Source organism: Meles meles, chromosome 11 (assembly GCF_922984935.1).
Source record: "Meles meles chromosome 11, mMelMel3.1 paternal haplotype, whole genome shotgun sequence".
NCBI lineage: Eukaryota > Metazoa > Chordata > Mammalia > Carnivora > Mustelidae > Meles > Meles meles.
The window spans coordinates 38,173,182-38,188,861 of record NC_060076.1 but is presented as its reverse complement, the minus strand read 5'-3'; the positions used below and the strand labels follow the sequence as shown (position 1 = coordinate 38,188,861).

The 15,680-nt window shown below is 38.2% G+C and overlaps 1 protein-coding gene and 1 non-coding gene across 6 annotated transcripts in view; both read right to left on the bottom strand.

Annotated features, from left to right (window-relative positions):
• The window catches only part of UBAP2 (ubiquitin associated protein 2), a 133,755-nt gene that overhangs the window by 19,561 nt on the left and 98,514 nt on the right, over positions 1 to 15,680 (bottom strand). For all 5 annotated transcript variants that reach the window (XM_046022437.1, XM_046022436.1, XM_046022439.1 and 2 more), the window contains exons 9-14: positions 11,956 to 12,008; positions 9,841 to 9,908; positions 7,057 to 7,246; positions 2,503 to 2,716; positions 839 to 1,113; positions 16 to 185 (exon numbers count right to left, since the gene is read on the bottom strand). In XM_046022437.1, the coding sequence (XP_045878393.1) occupies positions 16 to 185; positions 839 to 1,113; positions 2,503 to 2,716; positions 7,057 to 7,246; positions 9,841 to 9,908; positions 11,956 to 12,008 (970 nt within the window). The remainder of the gene's footprint in view (positions 1 to 15; positions 186 to 838; positions 1,114 to 2,502; positions 2,717 to 7,056; positions 7,247 to 9,840; positions 9,909 to 11,955; positions 12,009 to 15,680) is intronic.
• On the bottom strand, positions 6,854 to 6,936 carry LOC123953701. The gene has a single exon (XR_006820953.1). It is a non-coding gene; the product is annotated as a small nucleolar RNA SNORD121A (small nucleolar RNA).

Sequence of the window (15,680 nt, the reverse complement as noted above, 5' to 3'; positions counted from 1 at the left end):
TAAGAAGTTGTGTACCTTAAAGACTTCGAATACAAGCTGATGGGAATCTGGTTACTATTTTCACTGCTTGCAGATGATCCAAATTCAGAGAGAGAAGGTTCTGATCCAAATTCCAAGGCGCCAAACTGAACATTTAATCCCGTGACATCTGCTGAGCCAGGCATTTCCACTGCAGAAGCTGGGATCTGAAAAAGCAGAGCCATCACGTCAGGAACAGAGATGAGAGATTTCACATCCCAGAGGCCTCTAACAGCCAAACGAGTACGAGCTTCCCAAATCACTACTGGCACCCTGGAAGAACAATGAGCAAGATGTCTATAAGAAGGTAAAGGCATAGGATACTTCAAAAACAAAGAGAACAGAAAAGAAAAATGAGAAGTTAACAGCAAAATGGTCAATGCCACCAACTGCTTCTTAGGGCAAAGGCTGAAGAAATGGGTGTGGGCAGGTTGGTGATGCGTGAGTGAAGGGAAGAGAGCAGGCCATTGCTGAAAGCACTATCTAGTCAAAGATTCTCCATCTATGAGACACAGGTCAATACACTAGACCTTATTCTCTATCTTATTCTATCTACAAGACACAGGTAAATTATACAAGACCAGGATTCTCTGACCCAGATCCTATAATTTAAATGAACAGTCTCTGTCTCTAACACGAAACCATTCCCTCTAGTATTAGCCAAGCCGCTCAGAAATGGCCGATTCCTTGTTAAGTAGTAAGCTATGTGTTTAAAAAAAATACCATATCACCATTTCTGAGACTTACTAACCCAACCCTTGAGCTAAATGTTAAAATACAATCCACCGTTGGACCTGTGACTTCTTGATGGAGAACACACCTTAGAAGCTGGAGGTATCCGCCGCTTCGGTAGTTTGATATGTTTAGGCTGTGGTTGGTGGGTAGACACAGCAATGTTTTCTACAGTCATGCTGGGAAGCTGCAAAAGCTTGTTCACAGTGGAGGTACTGTCTCTGGGTGTTGACTCTCGCAGTTTTACCTGGGAAGGAAAGGACTCCAACCCAGGAAGAGGAGCAGCAACGGCCTGAGTATGGTGCTGCTGTCGCTGGCTCAATTGACTAAGAACTGGGGATGGTTCAGGCTGAGATTTGAAGTCTATGAAATATGTAAAGAAGGAGGGGGGAAAACAAGCAATAATCAATTATTTAGGAACACGGGCTTAGAGCTCCCTCTTCCACGATGACTGAGAGTGAAAGGCTGTAGTTACCACCTATTTCTTCCAACAACCTTCTACCTGAATCCTGTAAGTTGAGGGCGTGTGTGATGTATTAAAACTGATATATGATAAATGCAAAAGGATGCCTCAATGGATTTGTAGATAATTTTTAAAGCAGAGAAATGCGGTTTACATTAAGACATATGGAATGGGCAAAAAGAACTGGAGCTGCTACACATGTTCAGCTAAGAGAGAATCATATTTTTGTTGCTTTATGGATTTTTAACAGAACTGTTAAAAAATGTGTTTTTCAGTAACTAACGTGATACTACAAACTCTGAAAGGTTAAAAAAAAAAAGTGTATGATGACTATAAATCACCCTTTCAACCCTATCCCCAGATTCCTTCCACAGAGGCAGACATTGTACTGTTTCCTGAGTATCTTCAGAGATACTGTTTCAAAACACACATACGCAGCAGAGAAACACGCATTATATATAGAGCTTCCTCACAAACCATTTGGTTTTTGAAAACTGCCATATTCACATGTGAAGAGCTACTTCATTTTTTGGCCACAGAGTAATCCAGTGTACACAGGCATCAGTGTGTATGCTGGTGGGAAATGGGGGTGTTTTAATGTCACAAAACCTATGAGAGTACAGTTTAGAAAACATTCTACTTATACATGGACCTTTTATATTATAAACCACTGACAATAAGGCTGGCACAAACCATGATAAATACATATAAATACTAGAATGAGAAAGCAACCCAGAGGGTGTGATTTAAAATTCCACATCCTAATTCTGTCCCCACCATATTTTAGTAGAGCTCAGAAAATTCTGTCCAGGCATTTACTCAAAGTGGTATTTCCTTATATTTGTATGGCTTTACCATGCTTTTGCACATCTCATCAAGATATGTACTACTATCACTACTGATAACAACAAATAAATGCAGGTATTTATACAATACAAAGCTATCTGATTTAATTGGCAAATGCGGAGGTGCCTGGGTGGCTCAGTCGTTAAGCATCTACCTTGGGCTCAGGTCATGATCCCAGGGTTCTGGGATGAGCCCCTCATCAGGTTCCCTGCTCAGCGGGAAGCCTGCTTCTCCCTCTCCCACTCCTCCTGCTTGTGTTCCCTCTCTTGCTTTGTCCTTGTCAAATAAATGAAATGTTTTAAAAATTCACAAATGCCACAGAAATTCTACTAAAAAGAAACATTTCTGCACAACTTCCGCATTAGTGTTCCTAAGTCAACACACTCTGCTATTGTTTAGCATGTTCCACTACGGGCAAACCACCAGAGAAAATGTATACTTACCAAAATGACTAAGAACCGAGGACTGGGAAGTTGAGGGCTTGAGGTCCCAAGAAGAAGTGGTTGTGGGGGGACTTGTACTATTCTGCTGTGAACTTGGGGTAGTGGTAAACTGGCCCAAACTTGGAGCTTTCAACTGGTCCAAAATCTGGGAGCTGGTGATGTTTGCCATTTTGGAAGGTGCAAGCTCTCCAAATCCTGAACCAAGGACGGATGACTTTAAAAGGAAAAAAAAAAGCAAAAATCCTCAGCAAAACAAAACTGTACTCCAGACTTTAAATACATCAGGTATTTTAACAAGAATTTTAAAAATTATAACCTAGAACATTTGAGTCAGTAAGATTCCCCTGAGTAAATACTACATGAAAATATTACTACAGAACAAAATCTGATTAAATCCAGCAATCCGTCCAGATTCTGATAAAGAAATTAAAGGGAAGGGGAATATTTTATCTGGATTTTAAGACATTGCTTTGTTGCGGGCACCTGTGGGTGGTTCAGTTGATTAGGCCACTGCCTTCGGCTCAGGTCATGATCCCAGGGTCCTGTGGTTGAGCCCCATGTTGGGGAGCTTGCTTCTCCCTCTCCTTCTCCCTTTGCTCCCCTATCCCCCATTCATGCTTTCCCTCTCTCTCTCGCAAATAAATTCCACCCCCCAAGATTGTATTTATTTATTTGACAGAGAGAGAAAGAGCACAAGTAGGGGGAGCAGCAGCCAGAGGGAGAGGGAGAAGCAGGCTCCCTGATGCGGGCCTCATCCCAGGACCCCAGGATCATGACCTAAACAGAAGGCAGCAGTGGCTTCTAACCAACTGAGCCACCCAGGTGCCCCATCAAATAAATGAAATCTTAAAAAACAGAAAGACATTGCTTTCTTTTTAAAAGTGATACCACAAATTCACAAAATACTATCGTTTTTTAAACTAAAGATAAATACCATGAATTAAATGACAAAGACAAGCTTCAGAAACAAAAGTACAGTATTTTCTTAATGTATGAAACAACAGTAATCATACTTATTAAGTTTGATCACGGAATGGCTCAGCCATGTCATCCTGCAAAATTAAATGCAGGCTAGAGCACTTACTTAAAAAGTTAATATTCTAAAACCAGACAGTGAATTACACATGAGCTATCTGTGTATTGGGCAAATACCCTGGACATCACTGCATTTCTTTCAAGTTGTTTTGATGACTAAGAACACCAAATACGCTCCTTTAGTAAGTATCCAAAAGAAAATGTTACACCTCCTCTATCCATCTTCATTCATCTATCCTATTAGGTCAGATACCAAGAGCCAATGTAAAAAAATGAAACTGGACCACTTTCTAACACAAAACACACAAAAAAACTAGAAACTGATTAAAGACCTAAATGTGAAACCTGAAACCATAAAAATCCTAGAAGAGAGCATAGGCGTAATTTCTTTCACATCGGCTGCAGCAACATTTTTCTAGATATATGTCCTAAGGCCAGGAAACAGAAGCAAAAATAAACTATTGGGACTATATCAAAATAAGAAAAGAGGGCGCCTGGGTGGCTCAGTGGGTTAAGCCTCTGCCTTCGGCTCAGATCATGATCTCGGGGTAATGGGATGGAGGCCCGCATTGGGTTCTCTGCTCAGCGGGGAGCCTGCTTCCTCCTCTCTCTCTGCCTACTTGTGATCTCCCTCTGTCAAATAAATAAATAAAATCTTCAAAATAAGAAAAGAAAAAAAAACACAAGGAGAATGAAAGCCTAGGACTCGTGAACACAATGGCAGATCAACTGCATTTTCACATATCAAGATCCTTCAGTTTCTAAAAAGATATTTATCAAAAACTAACTTTTTAAGGGCCCCTGGGTGGTTTAGTCAGTTAAGTATCTACCTTTGGCTCAGGTCATGATCCCAGAGTCCCAGGATTGAGCTCTACATTGGGCTTCCCACTCAGTGGGGAGTCTGCTTCTCCCTCTGCCCCTTCCCCCTCATGCTTGCTCTCTCTCAAATAAATAAAATCTAAAGAATAATAAAAAAATAAACTTTTTGAAACATTTAAAATGTCAAAAACAGGAATGACTTGCATTCTCTGAAGAGATAAGATATAGAAAGTTGAAATTATTATTTCTGTTAACACTATCCAAAGGCATGGAGTATCCCAGCTGTTTTAAGGAAATTCAAGTTCTCCAATCTGAGCGAAACATTAGGTTGTAAGCAATTTTGCACATGAATAACAGAATCCGCTAACATTATTTATCACTACTCCAGAGTCCTTCCTCATGCTGTCCAAAACACCCGTCTTATGTTGCTACAAATCTACCACAACAAGTAGTAAAGGCTTCTCCAGGATGATGCTTCTATTCTTCTGATCTCTATCCTCCATCAAATATTATCAAATGCACTTTCTGTGTGTTTTGCAACACAATGAAATCACTGAATCAAGGACTAACGCTTTGCTTCCGGTTAACACTTAGCACAGGACTTCTCAATTTCACCTGTATTTTAATCAATGGGGGCTTTAACAATGTGTATATTGATAAACAAATATGTGTGCACTCACATGTACACAAACATACACAAGTGCCCAACTTGCAATCCCAAGACTCTGACTTATTTAGTCTATGTGGACTCTGGCATTATTTTATTATTATTATTACTATTATTACTTTTATTTACTCAAGTTCCCCATTGATTATAAAAGTACAGTAGGTTGAGCACCTTTGTTGTAATATGCTAAACAATACCTGTTCGTTTCTCAAGGTGCTGTTCATTATGAAAGGCAACACACCTGAAGGCACTGTTAAAAAACAAAAAACACTACTTGTGTTCTACCTATGAGTGTCCTGGCTGAGATTCCGGCAGGTCAGCCTAGATATTACATCAGCATACCAGTAGCAGATGGAAAGGCAAAAAGAGAAAAGGACAGGAATGGTTCAATTACAATTCCCAGGCACCGGGGTCCCTGGCTGGCTCAGTTGGTGCAATGTGTGGCTCTTGATCTTAGGGTTACAAGTTCGAGCTCCACACTGGGTGTAGAGATTACTTAAAAAAATTAAATTAGAGGTGCCTGGGTGGCTCAGTGTTAAAGCCTCTGCCTTCGGCTCAAGTCATGATCCCGGGGTCCTGGGATCAAGCTCTCTGCTCCGCAGGGAGCCTGCTTCCTCCTCTCTCTCTCTCTGCCTGCCTCTCTGCCTACCTGTGATCTCTGTCTGTCAAATAAATAAATACAATCTTTAAAAAAAATTAAATTAAAAAAACAAAAGCAAAACTTGAGGGTATTATTAGACCCTCTCAAAACAGAGACAGCATCATGCCTTGGACTATCCTATTTCAAGCACTGACGCCCTCTCATACATAATCATCAATGACACTAAAATGCCAAGTCCCAAGCCAGTTATACATGACATGATGTGTCTGCAGAGCAGAAGACAGCAATGAAAAGTTTACATATTTCAGTCTCTATTTTATTAGGGTTCAGCAAATGATTTTCAAGTAAGGGGACAAGATACCATATTCATACGAAATTCTGTTTCTCAACCACAGAGTTCAGGTAAAACACAGCAAATGAACCAAAATAATTAACACTAGTGAAAGCTGTGGATCTGTATTCCAAACCCCCCTAGCCCCCCACTGCCAAATGAGAGCTACCCACAGTTAGGGCCTTCAGTTCACCATTCTGCAGCCACATTCTTTGACATTCTATGCTAAAATATTCTATGCTAAAATAAAGATTTTATTCCCATCAGTGTTATCTTCATATCCTTCTCTACCAGTTCCTGGAGTCCTTTCTGACAGGAGCTAAATTTTCATGGGAAGTTAAAGCCAGATATGCAAGCAGTAGATACCCCTGTTTTAATGAAAACATATCCATATTACAAGGTCCTCCGCTAAAGTGGCATGTTAAGAAAACGTACACTAATTTTACGAATAACAAAACAAAAATGCAAAAAATATAAGCACCTAGAAATGTTTTAGCATGATTTTAGCAAGCCAATTCTGACAAACACCTGCATTTAACTTAATTGGAAAACAAATGAAAATTTTCATGTCATAAGTACAGACAGACTTTCAAACCAAATCCAAGAAAAAAATTACTAATAAGAAGAATGCCTGAGTGATTACGACTTAAGATTTCAAATAATTGTAAAAAAGGATTTGGGGGGGCACCTAGGTGGCACAGTTGTTAAGCATCTGCCTTCAGCTCAGGTCATGATCCCAGAGTCCTGGGATCAAGACTTATATAGGGATCCCTGCTCAGCAGGAAGCCTGCTTCTCCCTCTCCCACTCCCCCTGCTTTTGTTCCTGCTCTTACAATCTCGCTCTCTGTCAAATAAATAAAATCTTTAGCCCCCCCAAAGAAGAATATTTTTAATCTTTGTCCAGAAAACTCAGAGTAGCTGAATTCCACATGGCAACATCAGATATGTGCTTGGAAATTATCACATCATTGTTTTCTGGACTGATATCTACTGCAGATATATTTTTATTCATAAAATAATTATAAGGCAAGTGTCATCCTAGAATACATTTGCTTACGGGTACATTTCTTCAAATCCCATACTAAAATAAAAATGAGTTACCAGACTCTGAGGAGAATAGGAGTTGACAGCAGTGGAGCTGCCAGTCCCTGGTGCCATCTGATTGTTGTGCTGAGAATTTGTGAAGACAAGGGCTTGACCAAAGCCCTGCTGTTGGGAAGTTTCAAAGGAGTTGACTTCTGAGGCTTGACTGGGAGGAACAGGCTTCTGGAGCAAGGCTACCAGATCAATGCTAAGCAGACAAAAGCAAATGAGGAACGAGTCAAAAGAAAATCTTATCAATAATGAATTTGAGAAGTGAATCAATAGAGAGTAAATTCAAGTTAAAAATATTTAAGTGAGGAAAACCTTTGGAAACTGGAGTTTAAAGGAGCCAAAGGACAGCATAAATTAAAAAAGCATACAAAGCCACAGAGACTAAAGCAGGACTTGGCAGAGAAATGAAAAGTTGCATCAAGACAGCTCCACAGAAACAGCACAATAACAAATGATTTGAAAACTTGGAGCAAACGAGTAAATAAACAATTTTATGAAGTTTGGCTCATTTTCTGTAAAATATTTTGCCCCATTCATAACTCAGTACCAATGTTTCTTAGACTTGCCTCAAGGAGATTGAATCCCTGTTTTGGGGGAATGAGAACCACAGTCATGGTAGACAATTCAAGTAGTTTCCCATTTATCATAAATACCCCTGTGAGTTCTACATTCTAAGCTATAATATAATTTATGTTTATATAAAATTCCAATAATTTTCTCTTAAAAATTCAGGAAGCGGCACCTGGGTGGCTCAGTCTGTTAAGCATCTGCCTACATTTCAAGCGGGATCAAGCCCACATCAAGCCTGACACTTCCCCCGCTTTTGCACCCGCTCTCTGTCAAATGAATTTCAAAAATCTTAAAAGAAAAAATATTCAGGAAAAAAAGTGCAAAATATAAAAAAATGCACAAATACCCTGTTAGCTACAACTCTTGTAAATGTCCCCAGAAGAACAGATATTCCAACCTGAGAATCATGGCCTGAAAACCTAAAAGCATGAGTAAGAAATAATCTTCTAGACTTATACTACCTGACATGTAAGTGAGTTACTAACTCTTCTCCACAGAACCTGTAAGGTGCTCAGGATTAACGCACATAGTAATTTACTCCATTAAACACTCTCAAAGGCCAGTTTCCAGTCAGCTGTGTTTGTTTTGTTTTTTAATGCCCTCCCATTCCCAATCATGACCTCTGATCCCATCTTTTCCCTCCTACTTCACTGAGTAGGGGAGGAGGCTGCTTCTTCTTCTACTTTTTTTTTTTAATGAAAATGATCCTATGAAATTGAGTAACGAATACAGTAAGGAAGTTATATCCACTTAACAAGAAATTCCCAGCAATTCAAAAAACCTTTGTTCATTTTTATTTCCCTATAATGAAGTCTTAGAACCACCTCATTTAGCACGAAATTAAGTGTGTCAGATTCAAAATTTCCTTCAATTTTCGGAAGTCATATATAGAAAGGCTTTCATTCTCCTAGATCATCGCATTTGAAACCATAATCAAAGGTTTTTTGAGTTATTGTAGAAACTAGGATGTAAATAAATGCTTCTTAAGAATTCAGTTCTGGGGTGCCTGGGTGGCTCAGTTGGTTAAGCGACTGCCTTCGGCTCAGGTCATGATCCTGGAGTCCCGGGACTGAGTGCCACATTGGGCTCCCTGCTTGGCAGGGAGTCTGCTTCTCCTGCTGACCCCTCTCCTCTCATGCTCTCTCTCACTCATTCTCTCTCTCTCTAATAAATAAAATCTTAAAAAAAAATTCATTTCTGCACATTCTAATCTTACTATTTTTCTGAAAACTCCTTCCTTTTCTGTAATCTAGGAGGCTAGATTAAAACTAGTAGAGCCCATGTAAAATGAGAAGTTTGTATTAGCCTCTGAAGATCTAAATAAATGGTATTATATATAGAAACCAAAGGATATTTTGTATTAGGTTCATCTGTCAAAAAACAATATATTGTATTATGCTAAGTGAAATAAGTCAATCAGAGAAGACAATTATTACATGATCTCACTGATATGAGGAATTTGAGAAACAAGACAAAGGATCATAGGGGAAGGGAGGGAAAAATGAAAAAAGATGAAACCAGAGAGGGAGACTCCTAATCTCAGAAAACAAACAGGGTTGCTGGCGGGGTGGGGGTGGGGGTGGGGGAGCAGGTGGTGGGAGGAACTGGGTGGCTAGGAGAGGGATATTAGGGAGAGTATGTGCTATATGGTGAGCGATGTGAGTTGAGTAAGACTGATGAATCACAGACCTGTACCCCTGAAACATATAATACATTATATGTTAATTTTTTAAAAACCGTATTATTTACAAAAGTAAAAAAGAACCATTAAAGAAGTTTAACATTATTAAATACGCTTAACATTATTAAGCCAGTCTGGCTGGCTCAGTCAGTGGAGCATGCAACTATCAATCTTGGGGTTTTGAGTTTGAGCCCCATGCTGGGTAGAAATTACTTAAAAAAATAAAAAGGTCTTTAAAAATAATTTAAGTTAAATAAAAAAGGCTTAACATAATCTCTATCACAAATGATGACAAGTCACAAACATAATCACTATTTTAATTCATCAGAGAATATAATAAATTAGAAAATGATGGAGGCTCTCTCAGCTCACAAGGAAGGTTAGGGATAAAATGAAATCTTAGGAAGGAAAAAGTTAAAAACTTAAGAGATTCCAGGAAAGAAAAAAGAGAGACCTAGTAATACCCAAAACAAATTTCCTGAGCAAGAAATTTAAATTATGCTTTGAATAACAAACAAAAGGTGACAAAAATTGTTTACCTTTGCCCAGATGTGACATGATTCTCTGCTGGAACAGCTGAGGCTGTGAAGACCTTTGTTTCAGAAAGCTGTATGGAAAGGAATTTAAAAAAGACTTTGCTTTTATTTTATAGAACATGAAACTAAAAATGTATCAAATTTCTGACAATTTTCAGTCAACGGTACTCTTATTACACTTCACCCAAAAAGTAGTCTAAAGAAAGGAAATACATTAAGTGATGATGACAAGTAATATTCTTCAGGTGAAGGTAATTTTAGATTGGCAAACCCATAAAAAGGATTTCACATCAGGTAAAGAATGAAGTTAAGTCAGACCAGGGTTCTATTTGACATTACACAAAATGAGAATACTAGGGTTCTATTTGACATTAAACAAAATGAGAATACAAAACGACATACACAAAATAAAACCACCACAAATGCCCAATATTTGGAAAGGCAAAAAAACCCTGACATTTTCTTTCCCCCAAAACAGACGGTTTTAGTATTTTCGTTATTAGTAAATCTGTATTTCTTTTTTTTATTAAGTCATAGGTTTCCATTTTTATACAGAAACAACTCGAAGTTATACCACATTCAAAAATCTGCTAATGCTCAGACCAAATAACTTAAGTTTTGTTATATGAATATGCCCATGAAATCATCACAAAATCAAGACAATGAACATACGACCCCAAAAGTTTGCTCCTGTCCCTATGTAAGCAATCCCTCCTACTATTTACCTTAGCAACCACCGATGTGCTTTCTGTTACCACAGATGAGTTAGTTGTAATTTCTAGAATTTTAAGTGGAATTTTAAAATATGCAGGTTTTTTTGGTCTGGCTTTTTTCAGTGAATACAATTATTTTAGATTTATACATATTGTCTAAATGCCCTTTTAAGTTTTAAGGCACCCAGGATAAAATTTTTTGAAACTTCAACTCGCATTATTGAAAGGTAGGCTCTTTTCACGTTTTCAAAGTATGAGTTTTCAAAGGCTGAAAAATGATGACCTAATGAGATTATGTGAGAAACTGCAGAAAATCTCTTTCAAAGACTGCTATAATACTTATCAACTCTAACAGTCTCAGAACTCTGAAACACTGTATAAAAATCAGGTTGTCTCACATATTAATATTCTGGCAGGGGCAGTGTAGACAGTAGGTGTTCATTTTCTATAAAAAAACAAAAGGGGCACCTGGGTGGCTCAGTCGGTTAACTGGCTGCCTTTGACTCAGGTCATGATCCCAGGGTCCTGGGATTGAGCCCCACGTCGTGCTCCCTGCTCAGTGGAAAGCCTATTTCTCCCTCTCCCTTTGCCTGCCTCTCTGCCTACTTGTGGTCTCTGTCTGTCAAATAAATAAATAAAATCTTTAAAAAAAAATACTATCAGTTGATTATCAGAACATTAGATGATTATCAGAACAAACACGGGATGCCTGGGTGGCTCAGGTGATTAAGCATCTGACTTTGGCTCAGGTCATGATCTCAGGGTCCTGGGATCAAGTCCCACATCTGGCTCCCTGTTCAGCAGGGACCCTGCTTTTCCCTCTCCCTCTGTCCCTCACCCTGCTTGAGCACTTTCTCTCACTCTCAGATAAATAAAATCTTAAAAAATTTAAAAAAAAAATTTTTTATTTAAAACTTTTTAAAAAGAACAAACAAAACAGAAAATAAGCGAAAAAAAAATGATTTCAATCCTGTTTTACTACTGGTCATTTTTAAGTGGGTGCTTTAGATTTTTTTTTTTTTTTTTTTTTTTAATTTGACAGAGACATAGCAAGAGAGGGAACACAAACAGGGGGAGTGAGAGAGGGAGAAGCATGCCTCCCATGGAGCAGGGCACCCGATGTGGGGCTTGAACCCAAGACCCTGAGATCATGAGCTAAGCCGAAGTCAGCAGCTTAACAGCAGAGCCACCCAGGCGCTCCAAAGTGGGTGCTTTAAAACCAAGTTTCTTAAAAATCTCAAAACCCCAACTTCCTTCTGAGAAGCATTTGCTAAAAAACATGATAATCACAGACACCTAAAAAGGAACCATGAACAAATAGTATGTCTCCAGCTTTCTTCAAGGAATGCATGCCCCTATCTGAAACCAAAAGGAAGACAAATCTAATCTGATGCTAAATACTTACATCTTCAGTCCAGTCGTCTGTTGTCCACTCTTCCACAGAATTCTTCCAGGCTCCTGTTGACAATAATCACAGTTTACATCACAAAGCCAAATATTATCTTACTCCAAATAGTTCTTGGTTGTATACTGCACAAGATGTGTCATGTATCTCATTAATTTAGTTTACAATCCAAGAAATATGAAGCTTCAGATCTATTCTCAATAAAATGTCATGTTGTCAAATACCAACTTAGCTAGCTACTATGCACATAAACTCAAAGCAATTTCTCAAACTTATTTTGCATCAGTGTAGATCATATTCAACCAATTCTGCCATGAGCAAGAAAGTATGACCACAACACAAATACAATGAGATCCTTATGATATATAAAATTTAAAACAGAACAAAATTAATTGTGAAGCTGGTCTGCCTTGGACCCTAATTTCATGTAGATTACTAGATTCAAAGACACCTCCTTTTTGTAAGATATTTGTTCCATTCTATGATTTCCTAAAAGTTAGTCCTGCTGACATGAAGTACAGTGCTGTAACTCCTGACTGGGTAGAGAGGATCTGCTCAAACAACTGTTACAGAACAAACAGCTATCAAATTATTAAGCGTTTTAAAAAGAAAGCATTTGTGGGGGCACCTGGGTGGCTCAGTCGGTTAAGAGTCTGCCTTAGGCTCAGTCATGATCCCAGATGGAGTTCTGGGATCGAGCCCCAAGTAAGGCTCCCTCTTCAGCGAGAGTCTGCTTCTCCCTCCCTCTCTGTCTCTTCTTCTGCTCCTCCTCTATCTCTCGCTCACTCTCAAATTAATAAAATCCCTTTAAAAAAATTTTTTTAAAGATTAAAAAAAAAAAAAAAAAAGCACTTGTGTCCAGAAATACTGACTTTAGTATTCAGAAATTCTCTAAGTACAGGTCCATTATTTTAAACTACACATGCAAATACACACCCAGAGAAAAAGTTTTTTTTAAAGATTTTATTTATTTGTCAGAGAGAGAGAGAGCACGCATGAGCGCACAAGCAGGCAGAGAGAGAAGCAGTCTCTCCGCTGAGCAAGGAGACTAATGTGGGACTCGATCCCAGGACCCTGGGATCATGACCTGAGCTGAAGGCAGCAGCTTAACCAACTGAGCCACCCAGGCGTCCCAAGAAAATGGTTTTTAAAAGAAAATATATTAAGATATCAACTATAACTACAACAGGAAGACTGTGGATGTTTTCATTCCTTCCAACCGGAAGAAATGAGCTGAGCATCTGACCTATAATGAGGTCTGTGTGTAGAGAGGACAAAGGGAAGAGAAGAAAGGCAACACTCTTGAGAAAAAAAGGCAGGTACCCAGAGCTAGTCTCCTTGGAATCAAGTCAATAACCCAATAACCAACTGCCTCATAGGAAAAGAGTCCTTCTCATTGGAATGCTTCTGACTGGATGTCCCCAGTTTAGGACTGGTTATGGCAACCACAGAATTGATGAATGTATGCAGTATGGCTCCCTATAAAATATCACCTAAGATATGCTACTACATGGAAGATTTTTCAAATCTGAAAATATTCACTGTTGTGAGAAACCTACACACATCACTGACAGACTTCATCTATTACTGTGGATCATGGCACATATATATTATAGGAAGGAAAATGTGGATACAGGTACTCATTGTTCTTCTGTGCCTCTCAACTGCATGTATCCTTGAAATATCTGTAAAGATTCAGAGAGAAAGATCTGAACTGACAATCTGATCCTTTGTACTGGTTCATTCATCATACCTTTAATGATTTCCATAATTTCTCCATAAATATCATGAAACAAATATGAATTTACATGGTCTAAAAACATCTTGCTGCATTAAAATATTTTCTTAAAACTAGAAAAAAGTTATAGTTTAAGTGAAAAAACAAAAGGTGCAATTAGTCCCAGTCAGAAATCAGTACTGAAAACTTGTTCTCTAAGACCTCTGCACAGGCTTCGTAGAGATCTCCCTGTACACAAAGCTACATAAATCTAAGGCAAGCCATCTACCTACTCTCCACTCTTATATTCCTTCTACAATGTGCCTTTCTTCTACGTACTAATAATACATAATCTCCAATCTTTGAATACATCAAGACTTCTCTAAGTAAATGTATAGTTTTAAAAGGACACAATTAAAGGATGGCCAGTACACAGTGCTCTTGGTGCCACCTTCATCCAATCTACTATATGATCATGCTGTCAAATTCATCATAGGAGACAGTATTCTAAAGATTAATAAATTTTATGAAAAGCTGAGGCTCAACCTGAGCAGTTTTAGGAACCTCCTAAGCAAGAAACAGAAAACAGGGGCACCTAGCTATCTCCATCAGTAGATCATGGGACTCTTGATCTTGGGGTTGTAAGTTCAAGCCCCACCCTCGGTATAGAGATTACTTAAAAATAAAATGTTAGGGGCACCTGGGTGGTTCATTTGGTTAAATGGCTTCAACTCAGATCATGGTCCCAGAGTCCTGGGATCAAGCCCCATATCAGGCTCCTTGCTCATCAAGGAGCCTGCTTCTCCCCTGCCTGCCATTCCTTGTGCTTGCTCTCTCTCTCTTTCTCTAACTCACTCTGTCAAATAAAAAAATAAAATCTTAAAAATAAAATCTTGGGGGAAAAAAACCTTGAAAGTTGGAAAATAGCTAGAAAGATATATATGAAGAAGGGATACTCTGAAGGAGAAAAATAACGATGAAGAATGAGAAAGCCCTCTACATAAAATATTAAAGTATCCTAAAGTTTACAACATATTTTTTCAAAAAATTTTTAAGTTGTGGTAAAATACTCATAAAATTTACTATTGTGATCATTTTTAAATGTACTCAGTAGTATTAAGTTAAAGCACACTTTCATATACATGGATGTAAAGAGAATGGCCTAACACTTAAGAGAAAGGGTATTTTGAAAACAATTAAAACACAAATTTAGACAGAGAGAATACAGTCAGAACCTGAGTACATTTAATAAATGGCAGAAGACCATGTATGTAGTCACAAGCAGAAGCACAACATAGTAAAGTGCTTATGTCAGGCAACACAGGGCATAGCCCCTTATCAGAATCAGGGCCAAATGCTGCAGTACCCACTCTAAATACGTAGTATAAAAATTATGAGACATTATATATAGATGAAGTTAAGTTCTAGCCCTAAGCCTACTGTGAAATATTAGAATTTTACACTAAGACTTTGGTCCCCATTACAGACCTATAAACCTATACCTCAAACTACAGGAAAACATCAGGAACATTAATTTATTTTCATCTTATAATGATAAATTTGAGGTGCATGCATTAGGTTCAACTCAACTTGATGTTAGCCCTCTATCAAAAGCACATATAAGGAAGTGACATAGGAAAAAGGAAAACAATTAAGTCAAAGACCTATGGTGTCCTGAAAAAGCACATCCTTCCTTCTGTTCCCAAAGTCTCCCTAGAATAAACCTAAACAAAAGGCGTAAAACAAACAAACAAACAAAAAAAAAACCTATGGTGTCCTGATAGTCAATCTGTAAAACACTTCTATAATAAAAAGTTGATATTTAATCAAGTAGTTGTAGAAATACAGTTTTTACAATTATTCATATCAATATGAAATTTTCTTAGCTAGCCTTGATTAAAATGGAAGATATTATAAGCATTTTAGAAGATTTTTTTTTAAAGTAAGCTCTGTGCCTAACATGTGGCTTAAACCCGACCCCAAAATCAAAGGTCACAGGTCCTATGGA